General features: G+C 40.0%; 1 protein-coding gene across 1 annotated transcript in view; it reads right to left on the bottom strand.

The window, feature by feature from the left end:
* The window catches only part of MIS18BP1 (MIS18 binding protein 1), a gene marked incomplete at both ends in the record, with an annotated part of 41,967 nt that extends 30,783 nt beyond the window's left edge, over positions 1–11,184 (bottom strand). Inside the window, 4 exons of the mRNA XM_080707138.1 lie at positions 2,218–2,291; positions 5,764–6,230; positions 6,472–6,582; positions 10,659–11,184. Coding sequence (XP_080563264.1) covers positions 2,218–2,291; positions 5,764–6,230; positions 6,472–6,582; positions 10,659–11,184 — 1,178 coding nt within the window. The remainder of the gene's footprint in view (positions 1–2,217; positions 2,292–5,763; positions 6,231–6,471; positions 6,583–10,658) is intronic.
* Between the last annotated feature and the right edge of the window lie 3,658 nt (positions 11,185–14,842).

Here is a 14,842-nt window from a genome sequence, read left to right on the forward strand (position 1 = left end):
ATGCTGCCCAGCCTGGAACTTGAGATCCTCCTGCAGTTGCCTCCCAAGTAGCTTGGATTATGATACTCACTACTAAGCCTGGCTCAGAAACGTAGATCCGAACCATATAATTTTATGTTTCTCTTACTCTCAGTACACATCCAAATCTTTCACCTGCCATTTTGAAAAGTACCAAAAAGAAGTTCCAGCTGGGAAAAAAACAAACTATAGTACCAAGTTACTAGTACAAAAGTCTATTTTTCATGTTTTTAAATGAAGCCAAGAGTAAATGTAAGAAAGAATTGGCTGGGTGTGGTAGCACATGTCTATAATCCCAGTATTTAGAAGTCTCAGACTTCTGGGATTAGAGACATGTTCAGGAACAGCCTCAGAACAGTAGTGAGACTCTCAGCAACCTAGCAAGACCCTGTTTCAAAACAAAAAACCAAAAACCCAAAGGTACTGTCTTCGTACACAAAGAAACAAAAGACAAGTTGAATATTTTCTCATTCATTGGATATTATTTACATGTATAATAAATAGGTTCTTTTAATTCAGCCAAATGGAATTAAACTCACATATAAGGCCAGACTTGGTGGCTCACACTTGTAATCCCCCCGCTTGGGAGGCTGAGACATGAGGATCGCACAGGTTCGAAGCCAGCCTCAGCTACTTAGTGAGGCTTTCAGCAACTTAATGAGACCCTGTTTCCAAATAAAGTATAAAATAGGTCTGGGAATATAGCCTGGAGGTAGAAAAGTCCCTGGGTTCCACCATCAATACCACCAAAAACAAACAAAGAAACAAACAACCCCCAAAACCCCCAAACACAAAAAACTCATATATAATAACCTTAATACAATCTTATCTTCCATTCTCTTTATCTTTTTTTCTTTTTGTGCTTGTAGGAATTTTTGTGTGTGTATGTGTGACACTGGGGATTGAATCCAGGGACATTCCACTTTTGAGCTATACTTCCAGCCCTATTTTATTATTTATTTTGAAATAGGGTTTCACTAAGCTGAGGAGAGCCTTGCTAGGTTGCTGAGGCTGGTTGTGAACCTGCGATCCTCCTATTTCAGCCTCCCAAGTACTGGGATTACAAATGTGCACCATCATGCCAACTCTCTCTTGCTTTATTTGACAAATATTTAAATAGTATTCTAAAAGCACTGTTCTCCAGTATTATAAATATTATTTGCTTCTCAAAACTAAGGTTTTACTATTATAACTGTACAAATGAAGAAACTCAAACCAAAAGAAGATAAGTAACTTGCTCACATAATACTGCAAAAAACAGCTACAATGTGAATCTCAGGAAGGCAAGAGAAGTTGCATCTTGGATATTAAGGAAATGGGTACAAGGGAGGAAGACAGAGTGGATAACACAACTTCTATACTCAACTTTACAAGCTTTCATATAAGCATCTTAAATGCTGATTATCTTATATTGCCTTATTACAAATTTGTTTTATCACTGAAAAACTGGTTTTGAAAAACAGAATATGGAGCCAGGTGTACACTTGTAATACCATTATTTGGAAGCCTAGACAGTAGGATCTCAGGTGCATCACCAGCCTTAAAAATTTAGCAAACCCTCTGCAACTTAGTGAGACCCTGTTTCAAAATAAAAAATGAAATAGGGCTGGGAGTATAGCTCAGAGGTAGAATGCTTCCACATTTAATCCCCAGAGCAGTACCATTAAAAAAAAAAAAAAAAAAGGAAAAAAAGAAAAAAAAATCTTGCTAATAGAGTAGCAGAATTAGGCAATATCCACCTACCTGAGGAAGCTCTTGTTTTAGTTAACCAGAAAGTACAAATTACTGAATATGTAGGTATAAGGCAAAGTTTTAAATAATTTTAATTCTTTTTTTCTTGGTCAGCAATTTATATCTGGTTGTCTCAATTTAGATGGGAAAATCTTGACTCAAGTGCACATAATTAGTATGAACTGATTAAACAGAATTAAACATATAATACATTTCTATTCATTAGTACCAAAAAAAGTACTATGTAAATCTGAGCTGTCACTATTTCAAAATTAATTGAAAAAATGGACAGAAAACAAGAAAGCTGTTAGCAATCAACACGCTGAGGATCTACAGTCATTTTACTTCTTTGCCTTTAGTTCATAACCTGTGAGAAAGTACTTGTTGTTTTGGAGGAAGATACTATTTCTCATGCATCACCTTTTAAATTCTTAAACACATCTTTAAATATTGAAATATTATACTTACGCCAATTTTCCTTCTACACATATAGCAGTATTATCATTGATGATTTTAATCATCCACTCCTGTAGTTGGACTACCTTATAAAACAGAAAACATAGAATATATTTCTTGTACTACTTGCAGCATAAGAACTACAAATTAAGTTACAAGCAAAAGCTCATCTAGGTATTTCAAATCCTTGGTGCCTATCCATATAAGGACATGAGCCAGGCTTATTATATTCTGCCTTGTTCAAGAGGGTACAAAGTAATGTCTGTAGAGTCGAGGGTGAGTAAAGACTGGGTCAGAATCAGGGAGTCAGGAGGTATACAGAGCTATGTGGATATAAGTCCCGGGAGGTCTGGACCTCTTTTGGTAACTAGATAAACAATACTGCAGAGATGAAGAAATTGGCACTGTGGGATCTCTTAGAACAGCTGTCTTCAAATTTTTGTTCAACTCATTTCACACATTTTAAGTCAATGCTTGAAACTCTTCATTTTAAATTTAAATATTTGCCAATAATGCAATTTCTAGTGAATCAATAAAATATAAAAACCGTAACTATCATAACTCCTTAAAATGAGATTTGAGCTGGGCATGGTTGTAATCCCATTATTTGGAGGCCAAGACAGGAGGATTGCAAATCTGCCGCCAGCTTCAGCTACTTAAAGTAAGGCCCTCGGCAACTCAGTGAAACCCCATTTCAAAACAAAGAATAAAAAACAGGGCTGATGAGCCAGGCGTGGTGGCGCATGCTTGTAATCCCAGTACTTGGGAGGCTGAGACAGGAGATTCACACAGGTTCGAAGCCAGCCTCAGCTACTTAGTGAGGCTCTCAGCAACTTAGTAAGACCCCATTTCCAAATAAAGTATAAAATATATAAAGTATAAAAGTCTGGGAGTATAGCGCAGAGGTAGAAAAGCCCCTGAAAAAAAAAAAAAATAGGGCTGAGAGTAGAATGTTCCTGGGTTTAATCCCCAGTACCACAAAAATGAAAGAAGGAGTTAAGATGAGATTTCAGTACCATCTCTATTTAATACCTATGATTATTTTTTTAAAAAAGGGAAAGGCAAGCCAGGTGTGGTGGATGCACACCTATAATCTCAGTATTTGGGAGGCTGAGACAAGAGGATAGCAGGTTTGAGGCCAGCCTCACAACTTAGTGAGACCCTCAGCAACCTAGTAAAACCCTACCTAGTGAAACAAACAAAACAAGAAAGAGGGCTAGGGTGTGGCCTGAAGACAGAAAGTCTCTTGGTTTAAAAAAAATAAAAAAGGGGCAGGAGCCAGGTATAGTGGCATAGGTTTGTAATTCCAGTACTTGGGAAGCTGAGACTGGAGGATTGTAGGTTCAAGGTCAACCTCAGCAACTTAGTGAGACCCTCTTTTAAAATAAAAAATATAATAAAAAAAATAAAAAAAAATATACAGGGCTGGGGGCATAGCCCAGAGGTAGCAAGCCCCTGGGTTCAATCCCCAGTACTGAAAAGGGGGGGGGGGGCAACTTTTAACAATTGGAAACGCTACAATTGTCTCCTCCTTCTTTTGCTGCACCTCCCGGGCTCTTCCTCCTCTTGTGAATAGGGTCTTGCTAATTTGCTGAGGCCGTCCTCCAACCTGAGATCCCTCTCAGGCTCCCAGATCCTGGGTTATAGGTGAGCACCACCAAGCCTGGCTGCACCTTTCTTCTTAAACTTGCATTTCCGGCCCATTTCCTTCAGAGGACTTTTTCTAATGTAACAGTTTGATGCTCTGGTCTAGTCTCTTATTAGTTACCCTATATTACGTTACATCAGGAAAATTCATTAACGTTTATATAATTCTTTCCTATTTCTTTTTTCTTTTGAGGGGAGGGAGTACTGGGGATTGATTGTAGGGGGATCCTACTGCCAAGCTAAATCCCAGCCTTTTCATTTTTAATTTTTTAAATTTTTTGGTGGTACTAGGGGTGGAACCCAGAGGCTTTCTACCTCCGGGCTATACTCCCAGACCTTTTTTTTAAAAAATATTTTATTTGGAAACAGGGTCTCACTAAGTTGCTGAGAGCCTCACTAAGTAGCTGAGGCTGGCTTTGAACCCGTGCGATCCTCCTGTCTCAGCCTCCCAAGTGCGGGTATTACAAGCGTGCGCCACCACACCCGGCTCAAAAACACTTTATTGTTTTTTTTTTTTTTTTTTTTTTTTTGGTGGTACTGGGGATGGAACCCAGAACCCAGGGGCCTTCTACCTCCGGGCTATACTCCTAGACTTATTCTATATTTTATTTTGGAAACAGAGTCTCTTAAACCAGCTGAGGCTGGCTTCGAACCTGCGCGATCCTCCTGTCTCAGCCTCCCAAGCGCGGGGATTACAAGCGTGCGCCACCATGCCCGGCTCTAATTTTTTTAATTTTTAAATTTTATTTATTTATTTTTTGGTGGTACTGGGGTTCCTGGAAACCCTTCTACCTCCAGGCTATACTCCCAGACCCATTTTATTATTTATTTATTTATTTATTTATTTATTTATTTATTTATTTAATTTGGAAACAGGGTCTCCTAAGTCAGCGAGGCTGGCTTCGAACCTGCTAGATCCTCCTGTCTCTGCCTCCCAAATACTATGATTACAAGTACTATGTCACAACACCTGGCATTACTTTCATTTTCAATTGCTCTGTTAAGAGTACCACCAAAATCAGGGGAAAAAAAAAAAGTTGAGTAGGAAAGAATTCACTGTTCATCCCATAAGTAAACTACTGATGGCAGTATACCTAGAGCAAAGACAAGTTAACATCTCGGGCTTACTTTCAGTGTACTGTTCTTTTTACTAGACTATACTGTTACTATGGTAAATAACAATAAAATGTAAAGCATAAAGAATAAGTGCTTCAACCCTTACAGAATGAGCAGTAATAGGGTTGGTGGTAGCTTCAGTGGTAGAACATTTGACTAGCATATACAAAGCCCGGGTTCCATCCCCAGCATCACACAGAAAACAAAAACAAAAACAAAAACCCCAACCAAACAGACAAAAAAATACAGTTAAGAATGGTGGTTAAAAAAATATATATATCTGCCTTAAAGTATTCCTACCTAGCTGGGCGTGGTGGAGCACGCTTGTAATCCCAGCATTTTGGGAGGCTGAGACAGGAGGACTGTGGTTCACGGACAGCCTCAGCTACTAACTTAGTGAGGCTCTTTGCAACTCAGTGAGACCCCCGTTTAAAAATAAAAAATAGGGCTGGGCGCGGTGGCACACGCTTGTAATCCCAGCATTTGGGAGGCTGAGACTGGAGGATCGCGATTCGCGGACAGCCTCAGCTACTAAGTGAGGCCCTCTGCAACTCAGTGAGACCCAGTTTCAAAATAAAAAACAAAAAAAAATAGGGCAGGGAGTGTAGCTCGGAGGTCAAACGCCCCTGGGTTCCATCCCCAGACCTACAAAATAAATAAATAAATAAATAAATAAATAAATAAATAAATAAATAAAATAAAAAATAGGGCTGGGGATGTAGCTTGAAGGTAGAATGCCCCTGGGTTCCATCCCCAGTGTCAAAAAAGTAAAAAAATTAAAAAAAGTATTCCTACCTGATTTTTTTTAACTTCATTTGTAATAGGTTCACCTGGAGGAGAAGGTTTTGAAACATTTCTGTTTGACTTCCAAGGCAGTGTTGCATGAAATCTTGGACTTGCAAGTACAATTTTACATGTATCTTCCATAGAACCTGGAACACTAGTCTCACTGGACACTGTTTTTTCATTTTGTTCCTCTTGTGAAGTCCCTTCTGTCATCACCCTATCAGAAACCATTAACTGATTACCATTTTTAATAGGCACACAATTGGTATTAAGAGTCTCAACATTACTGTTTTGGAATTTTTCACAATCGGGATCAATGCCTTCTACGACGAATGTGTCCTTTTTGGATTTAGTGGCTTGAGTTATATTTTCTTTTGAGTGAAGAATTTGTTTAGTCAATCTAGTTCTAGCTAATGCCTTGCTTGAAGTTCCTGCAACCGAAATATTTTCTTGTTCTTGGTTCAGAATTGGAAGTTCTGAGAAAAGAAAACAAAATTTACAGAAGGAAGGATAAGTTGAAACTAAAAGAAAAAAATAATAGTCATTGTAAGACTGTTTATATTAAAAAGAGGTCTGCAGGCTAAAAGTGCTCTGGCCTCCTGTCCAGTCTTTCTGAGCGTCTCTAGGTTTTGTAATTCAAGACTCTGTCCAGGGCCAATAATTATCTAGAAGATATAACAATATATTAAACTAAAGATAGACAAAATAGAAGTTTACCATAAGTTAAATTGTGGAGGTGAGCTTTCTTTTCTTGCTGGTGGTGAATCTGTTTGGCAGGAAGGAAATTTGATGGTTCCTGAGGAAGTTCTTGGGCTGAGACAGAAATTTCTTCTTAAAAAAAAAAAAAAAGCTGAATTTTATTATTTACTCATAATTTAAAAATGCCTTTTAAGCCAGGCGTGGTGGCCCGTTTGTAATCCCAGCATTCTGGAGGCTGAGACAGGAGGATCGCAGCACGCGGACATCCTCAGGTACTTAGTGAGGCCCTTTGCAACTCAGTGAGACCCTGTTTCAAAATAAAGAATAAAAAAATAGGGCCGGAGGTATAGTTCAGCAGTAAAATGCCCCTGGCTTCCATCTCCAGTCTCTCACACACACACACACACACACACACACACACACACACACACACACACACACACCACGGCCTTTTAGCAGGGCATGGTGGCACACACATGTAATTCCAGCATTTGGGAGGCTGAGACAGGAGGATCCAGGTTTGCAGACAGCCTCAGCTACTTAGTGAGGCCCTTTGCAACTCAGTGAGACCCTGTTTCAAAATAGAGAATAAAAAATAGGGCTGGGGATGGATGTAGCTTGGAAGTAAACTGCCCCTGGGTTCCATCCCCAGTATCACACACACACAAAAAACCCTTTTAAAATTAATTCTGTGTGTGCGTGTGTGTTTTGATGGTGATTAAGCCAGGGGCATTATACTTCCAAGCTATACCCTCAGTTTTATTTTATTTTTTTTATTTAGAAACAAGGTCTAAGTTACTAAGGCTGGCTCTGAACCTGTAATCCTCCTGTCTTAATCTCCCAGATACTGGGATTATAGGCATGTGCTACCATACCCGGTCAAAAATTAATTGCCTTTTTAAAATCTTGACCTAAGCCAGGTATGGTGGCACACACTTGTAATCCCAGCATTCAGGAAGCTGACACTGGAGGATCGTTCTTCACAGACAGCCTCAGCTACTTAGTGAGGTCCTCTGCAACTTAGTAAGACCCTGTTTCAAAATAAAGAATAAAAAAATAGGGCAAGGGGTGTAGCTCAGAGGTCGAAAGTCCCTGGGTTCCAGCCTCAGACCCACCAAAAAAAAAAAAAAAAAAAAAAGCTGCTAATTATGGTGGCTATATGACTGTAATCCCAGTACCTGAGAGGCTGAGACAGGAGGATTGCAGGTTTGAAGGCAGCCTCAGCAAGCAGTGAGAATCTCATCAATCTAAAAAGACCCTGTTTAAAAGTAAAAATTAAAAAATAGGGCTGGAGCCGGGTGTGGTGGTGACGCATGCTCGTAATCACAGCACTTGGATGGCTGAGACAGGAGGATCAGCCTCAGGTACTTAGTAAGGCCCTTTGCAACTCATGAGACCATTTCAAAATAAAGAATAAAAACACCCACTCACAGTATTTATCAAAATGGATTAAATAAGGGAATATATGTAAGGTGTCTTTCATTACCAATTTCTGAGACTCATCAAAATCTCAATTTCAAGTGCCCCAATTTCTGGCTATTTTCTATCAATTCAGGCTCTTCTTCAAATCCACTGACTATTCCAATAAGATCTACACCTTCCTGATCTCCTACAGATCTTCTTTTCCCTGACTGACCAGCTTAAATGCCATGGCCGATCAGGGGTATCTTCCTGAACTCACACTCAACTCCTCTGTCCTTCTTTCATACGTCATCCTATTTGGCAAAATTAAAACTCAGAGAATATCCAACTCCCTGCCTATTTTCCACCAGCACTTAACATAGTTAAACAGGGCTAGAGGAAAGCTTATAGCCATATTTACTGGTCCCACTTTAAATCCATGCCCACAAATCACAAGTAGCTCTTTACTATTACCCAGAAATTCTAAAGCCTAGAAAATTTGCCATTCCCCTCTCCTATACTATTCAAACCACCACCTCCTCTAACTTCAATACTGTATCCCATACTCATTCTTGCCTGATGGTCTTACTTCTTGTTTCAGATTATCTGTGATTCATACAAAAATGACCCATCAGCCTGTTATTTATATAAACTGCTCTCTTTCTTCAAAACAATTTATCTATTTGTCTTTGTCCCAGATGAGGCCAAACATCTACTTATGCATTAGATTCTATTCCCTTTCAGCTACTCAAGGAACTCATACTAGTAGTGAGTTTATCTCTTCCCACTGGATTATTTCCAACACCACACAAAAATGCTGTTATTTCACCGACTATTAAAAAACAAAACTGTTAACCATCATCCTCATTATTTGAGTCCCTCAGAAATACCTGCCTATGGTTACCAATGCCAGTTTCTCTCATCGTGTACTCTCTTGAACTCTCTTGAAGCATGTTTTTCCTCCTATCATTCCACCAAATTGCCCTCACTGAAGTCACTCAGGACCTCCACATTGCTAAATCCGTGGATCAAATCTTAGTCTACTTGACCTATTAGCAGAATCAGACATAGTTGATGACTCCCTCCTCTTTAAAGCATTTTGTTCTCTTGGCTTCTTGGGCATCAGTCTCCTGGTTTTTTCTTCTTCCTGATCATCTTCTCATTCTTTAACATTTATTTACTGCAGAACTGGGGATGGAACCCAGGGCCATTCTACCTCTTTTTATTTTGAAACAGGGCCTCACTAAGTAGCTGAGGTTGGCCGAGAACCTGTGCAATCCTCCTGTCTCAGCCTCCCAAGTACTGGGACTACAAGCGTGTGCCACCAGCCTGACCCTTTATTCTTTATTTTGAAACAGGTTCTCACTAAATTGTGGGGGGCCTCACCAAGTAGCTGAGGCTGGCCATGAACCTACAATCCTCCTATCTCAGCCTCCCAAGTATTGGGATTACAAGTGAGCATCATCATGCCTGGCTTCTTTATTCTAACTTTTAAATGTTGGAATGCCCCCAGGACTCAGCCCTTGATCATTTTCTCTTTCTGTACTACTTTTTTTTTTTTTTTTTTCCTGGCACTGACAATTGAACCCAGGGACATTTCATCTCCAAGCTACACCTCAGTCCTTTTTATTTTAAAATGGGGTCCCACTAAGTTGCGGAGACTAGCCTCGAACCTGAGATCCTCCTGTCTCAGCTTCCCAAATATTACAATTATAAGCATGAGCCACATGCCCGGCTACACTTACTTCTTGATGATCTCATCTAACTTCATGCTTTAAATCTATTAGGTGCTAATAACCCCCATATGTATTTCTCTGCCTTGTATCACTTCCCTATACTTCAACTAAGTTTTTTCAACAGCCTAATTGTCATCTATACTTAGATTTCTAACTGACGTATCAAATTAACATCACAAAAACCTTAATGAGCCCCCTCATAGCATTTCTCCTTCATCTTTCTCCTTCTCTTTCTGCCTCAGCTCAGTTTAATCGTCTTTCCAGTCAGGTCAAAGCCAAAAAATTAGCTGGGAGTTATCCTTTATGTATCACTTTCTTATATTCCATACATATCTATGAGCCAATCCTATTGACTGTTCCTTTGAAACACATCCAGCATCCAACCACTTCTTAATTCAAGCAGTTATCACCTGGACCGAGCCAAGACAATCTGTCACATGCATTGTTATAGTCTATTTCAAATCAATAGTCAGAGTAATACTTCAAAAGCAACACAAATCTTGTCATTTCTGTGCTCAAAGTCCTCCAGTGGCTCCTTATTTTTCTCATAGATGCCAAGCTCTTACATTTACTTGTACATTATCTGACCCTCTCCTATTTATTCCTCTTCAGCTCTCTAGTCATTCAATGATGCACTAACCTCATAGCTCATCCCTGAAGTCGACAGGCATGTTGCTATTTCAGGGTATTTGTACCAGCTATTACCTGTCTGGATCATCCTCCATGTCCCAAGAAACCCATCTCTTTCTCCTCCCTCAATTTTGGGGACTCGAATACCTTCTTCTCAATGATGCTCACCCTGACAACTCCACTGAAAATCACAATACCCTCCAACTCTCCCCATCATCCTTACTGTTTTCCTTTCTTCTTCCTGCCATTCCTCTTCTATTCTATAAAATTTACTTTTTAAATTCATCTAAAGTGAACTCTGTGCACAGAGGCAGAGATTTGTGTGCAATTTGCTCATTGCTGTATCCCAAGCACTTAAAAAACAGTGCCTGACACATTAAACAACTTGGGACATTATGGCTTTTTAGCCAACATAATAAAACTGACCTCTTATTGAACTGCTGTCTGATTGCAATGGTTTGTTGTTTTCCTTTTCTTCACAGAGGTAGGTATGTTGTGATACTCTTTTCTCCTTTCTGTTAGAAGTGAAGACTTTTTTATTTTCACTTTTTGGTGGTTCCAACAAACTATTGCTTCTTGATGCTTGCTCTTGATTATTACGCAACACTTTTTCCTTCATTCTTTGAAATATTTTTCCTGGTGATTCGTAGTTTTCTTTATCTTTTAATCTGTACTTGTTGGGCTTTATAGCACTGATATCAAGATAACTGTTAGAGGTAACAGCCTCTGTTAGCATGGTGGATTGTAATATATTTTTGTTAGAAGTCACTTCTAGGAAATTATTCTTTTTATGGCCATTCGGTTTTAAAGAGGAATTCTGATATTTCACCAAATCTTTTATAGGAGTAAGTGTATCTGAAGGAATATTCTCAAAAAAGATTGCATCCATGGGCATATTTCTTTTTTGAGAAGATGTCTCTGAAGACAAGTGAATTCCTGGAAGTTTCAAAGGTGTAACAATCATCTTGATAAGGCAGCAGCAACAAAATTCCTCTTAGAAGATTCAATCAAGCACAATTTTCAGGATAGAACTTCAGCAAGGGCCCAAAGAAACCTGTAGTTCAGTAGGAAGTCAGTTTTTATTATTCTTTGGTTTATTTGAAAATAAATAAACAGAATTATTTATAAATAATAAACTAGCAGGAAAACTTTAGTTTGCTTTCCATAATATTATATTAATTAAAAACTTAATTGGTTCATAATAACACTGGATAAGTCACACAGCTCACAAATCAGATTAGGATTTTATTCTTTTGTTAGTCTTAATTCTATTATTTTTCAACAGATGAGCACTTTGGTTTTTAAATTTATTTCTTTACAAAAAAGGAGCATTCAATGCCGGGCGTGGTGGCGCATGCCTGTAATCCCCGTGCTTGGGAGGTGGTGACAGGAGGATCACGCAGGTTCGAAGCCAGCTGCACTGGCTTAAAAGACCCTGTTTAAAAAAAAAAAAAAAAAAAAAAAAAAAATATATATATATATATATATATATATACACACACACACACATATGTATATAAAAATTAATAAATAGGTCTGGGAATGTATCCCGGAGGTAGAAGGGCTTCCAGGAACCCCAGTACCACCAAAAAAAAAAAAAAAAAATAGGTCTAATAGGTCTAATAATTTAATTTTTAATATCTGTTTTTGAAATTTACTTGAACATCAAGTCTTGAAGATCAAATCTAGTATTACATTAAAAATGACATCTAGCCGGGTACATGCTTGTAAGCCTCCTGCTTGGGAGAATCACACTGATTCGAAGCCAGCCTCCCTGGCTTAAGAGACCCTGTTTCCAAATAAAAATATAAAATAGGTCTGGGAGTGTAGCCCGGAGGTAGAAGGGTTTCCAGGAACCCCAGTACCACCAAAATAAATAAATAAATAAATAAATAAATAAATAAATAAATAAACAAACAAACAAACAAACAATCCCTCTTTAAAAAAAAATAACTGGAATTCTTCAAGTTGAGGAAAGAAAATATCCTGAAAGGCAAGCAGACTTGACCTAATAGATGGGAGTCATTAATAAGACATTAATTCTTTCAAAATTGCATCCTTTTCAGTTTGGAGAAGGTGAATTCTTAAACGTTATGCTTCTGTTTTCATTAATGGCTAATTCCTTTTTGGAAAATCTATTCTGAAAACTGAGAAATACTGATGTACCAGGGAAAATGCTCTCTATTTGACATAAAGACTAGCGGAATTGCAAAATCATTGTGTGAAAGGGCTGACTATAAACATTTACAGTCCATTCTAAACTGTTATTGTTATATGATACTGAATGTTACTTCTCCTCAAAGACATGGAAAACTCTTCTAGAATCTAACTGCAGTGGTAGCAGTAATAACAGTAAGAATTATGGCTAATAAATGCTAGAGCACATTAACCCAAACTGGGAGGTAAAGTTAGAGGGACAGAATTCTAAGTTAACAGGCCAGTAATGTGTGTGTGTGTGTGGGGAGCTTAGTAGACAATATACATACAATGTATGTAGCATTCAAAGAGACCTAATGAAGCTGGGCTGTTGCATGTTAGTAATCCCAGCATTTGGGAGGCTGAGACAGGCGATCAGAGTTCACCTACAGCCTCAGCTACTTAGTGAGGCTCTTTGCAACTCAGTAAGACCCTGTTTCAAAGTAAAGAACAAAAAATAGGGCTGGGGGTGTAGCTTGGAGGTAGAATCAATTTTTTAAAATGATCAACTCAGGGCCGGGCATTGATGAATGCTTGTAATCCCTGTGCTAGGGAGGCTGAGACAGGAGGATCGCACAGGTTTGAAGCCAGCCTCAGCTACTTAGGCTCTGTTTCCAAATAAAATATAAAGTAGGTCTGAGAGTATAGCCCAGAGGTAGAAAGCCCCTGGGTTCCACCCCCAGTACCATAAACAACAAAAAAAAGATCAACACAGAAAATGAATAAAGGGCATGAAAGGCAATTAAAAGAAAAAAAAGGTCAATAAATCAGTTAATGGACATTCAATTTTACTAAGAGCTGAAAATTAAAACACTTGACATATCAGATTGGTAGATTAATTTTAAAATATAGGTCTGTGTACCACTGTCCCAGAAATTCTACTTGTAAATTATTTCCCCACAGAAACAGCTACATAAGAATGCAAATATACATGTAGTATGTTAGCCAATACATGCTAGCCACTATATAACCTACTGCAGTTCTTAAGAATTATCGTACCCAGCTTAAAGATAAGGAAACAGAAGTATAAGGTGGCTAACTGATGTGTCCAAAGTCACAACTATCAGTAAGTGAGGTAGAGGAGGAACCAAGTCCACCTGACTCCAAAGCTGGAGTTCTTTATCAACAAGCAGCGCAATCTACCACTACACAAGGACTTTCAGGGTAGTACTGGGGAACCTAGAAATAATTTAGACTTCCACCAATAACGGACAAAAGATATGTGTACTGACATGAAACGCATCTAGCAAATATCAAACTAAAAAAGGAAGCGGAACAGGATGTAGAGTTGCATTCCCGTAAAATAAGTAAATAAAACACAGCACAGGGACATAAACATAAAGACGGGAAATTTTTCTCTGGAAGAAATCGCACCATATTATAAACAAGGTTAGTCTTTGACTGATAGGACGAAGGGGCCTTCCACTTTCCACACAATTTTTAACACCCGGAAGTGTTTGTAAGTGGAATGTAATTAAATCACAAGGCGCCATGAACGGATGAACCTATTACTTCTACATCCTGCGAGTCCTGGGTCCCAGACTGAAGGGCCGGGTACGGAGTACACGCGTCCCGGCCCGGCCACCGCGCTCCGCTACGATCCCCCAGAACCGACTGAACGCCGGGGCCGGGGGCGCCCATCGCAGTGCCCGCCGCGGCCCCGAGGCGCCCCGCCGGCCGGCCTCGCGGGGCCCGCGCGGCCACAGGTACCTTGGGTCCCGGCAGCCCGAGCTCGGCCGCAGCCCAGTGCTGGGAGGTGCGGCCCCAGCGAAGCTCCCCTCCGAGGATCGGCGCCTGGACATCCACGACGGTTTAGGAATTTAAACCTGAGCGCCCACCCTCCAGCTCGCCCCTGATTGGCACGCTCAGCCTTACGTCACCGGGCGTCGCACAGGAACTCCGGAAAACCCGAGTCGGCGTCCCGCGTTGCCAAGACGACGCGGTAGCGGTCTAAAGCGAGTGGTCCCAGGCTGCCCCGCGCCGGGCGCTGTGACCCCTTTCGAATAGTCCGTTTCGCCTTTCTTGGGCGCGCGGCCACACCGCGTCCCGCCACTCCTCCCGTCATGCTCTGTGTCCGGAAGGTTGATGGCACACATCGCGAGCTGCGTGGGCGAAAACGCAGCCAACTAAGCTTGGTCCTTTGCGGCCGCCGTCGGCCCTTCCCCAGCACCAGCCGTGCTCGCTGGCTGGCCTTGTCTGTTTCTTCCATCGCTTAAATTTTACAACTTACCGAGTGGATTTTAGGGAACTCTGATTTTCTCGATTTTCCTGAGGCTGCGAAAGACGATCTACTGCGTTTTGGGACGTTAGTAGATGGAAAATTACATATTGCATCTTTTTTTTTTCAGCAGTTGTGATAGGAATAGTGTTTTGTTTTGTTTTGTTTTAAATCGGAACATCTTGGATTCTAAAAGCATTAGTTTTGA

This window comes from Muscardinus avellanarius (genome assembly GCF_963383645.1).
Source record: "Muscardinus avellanarius genome assembly, chromosome: 12".
In the NCBI taxonomy this organism is placed as follows: Eukaryota; Metazoa; Chordata; class Mammalia; order Rodentia; family Gliridae; genus Muscardinus; species Muscardinus avellanarius.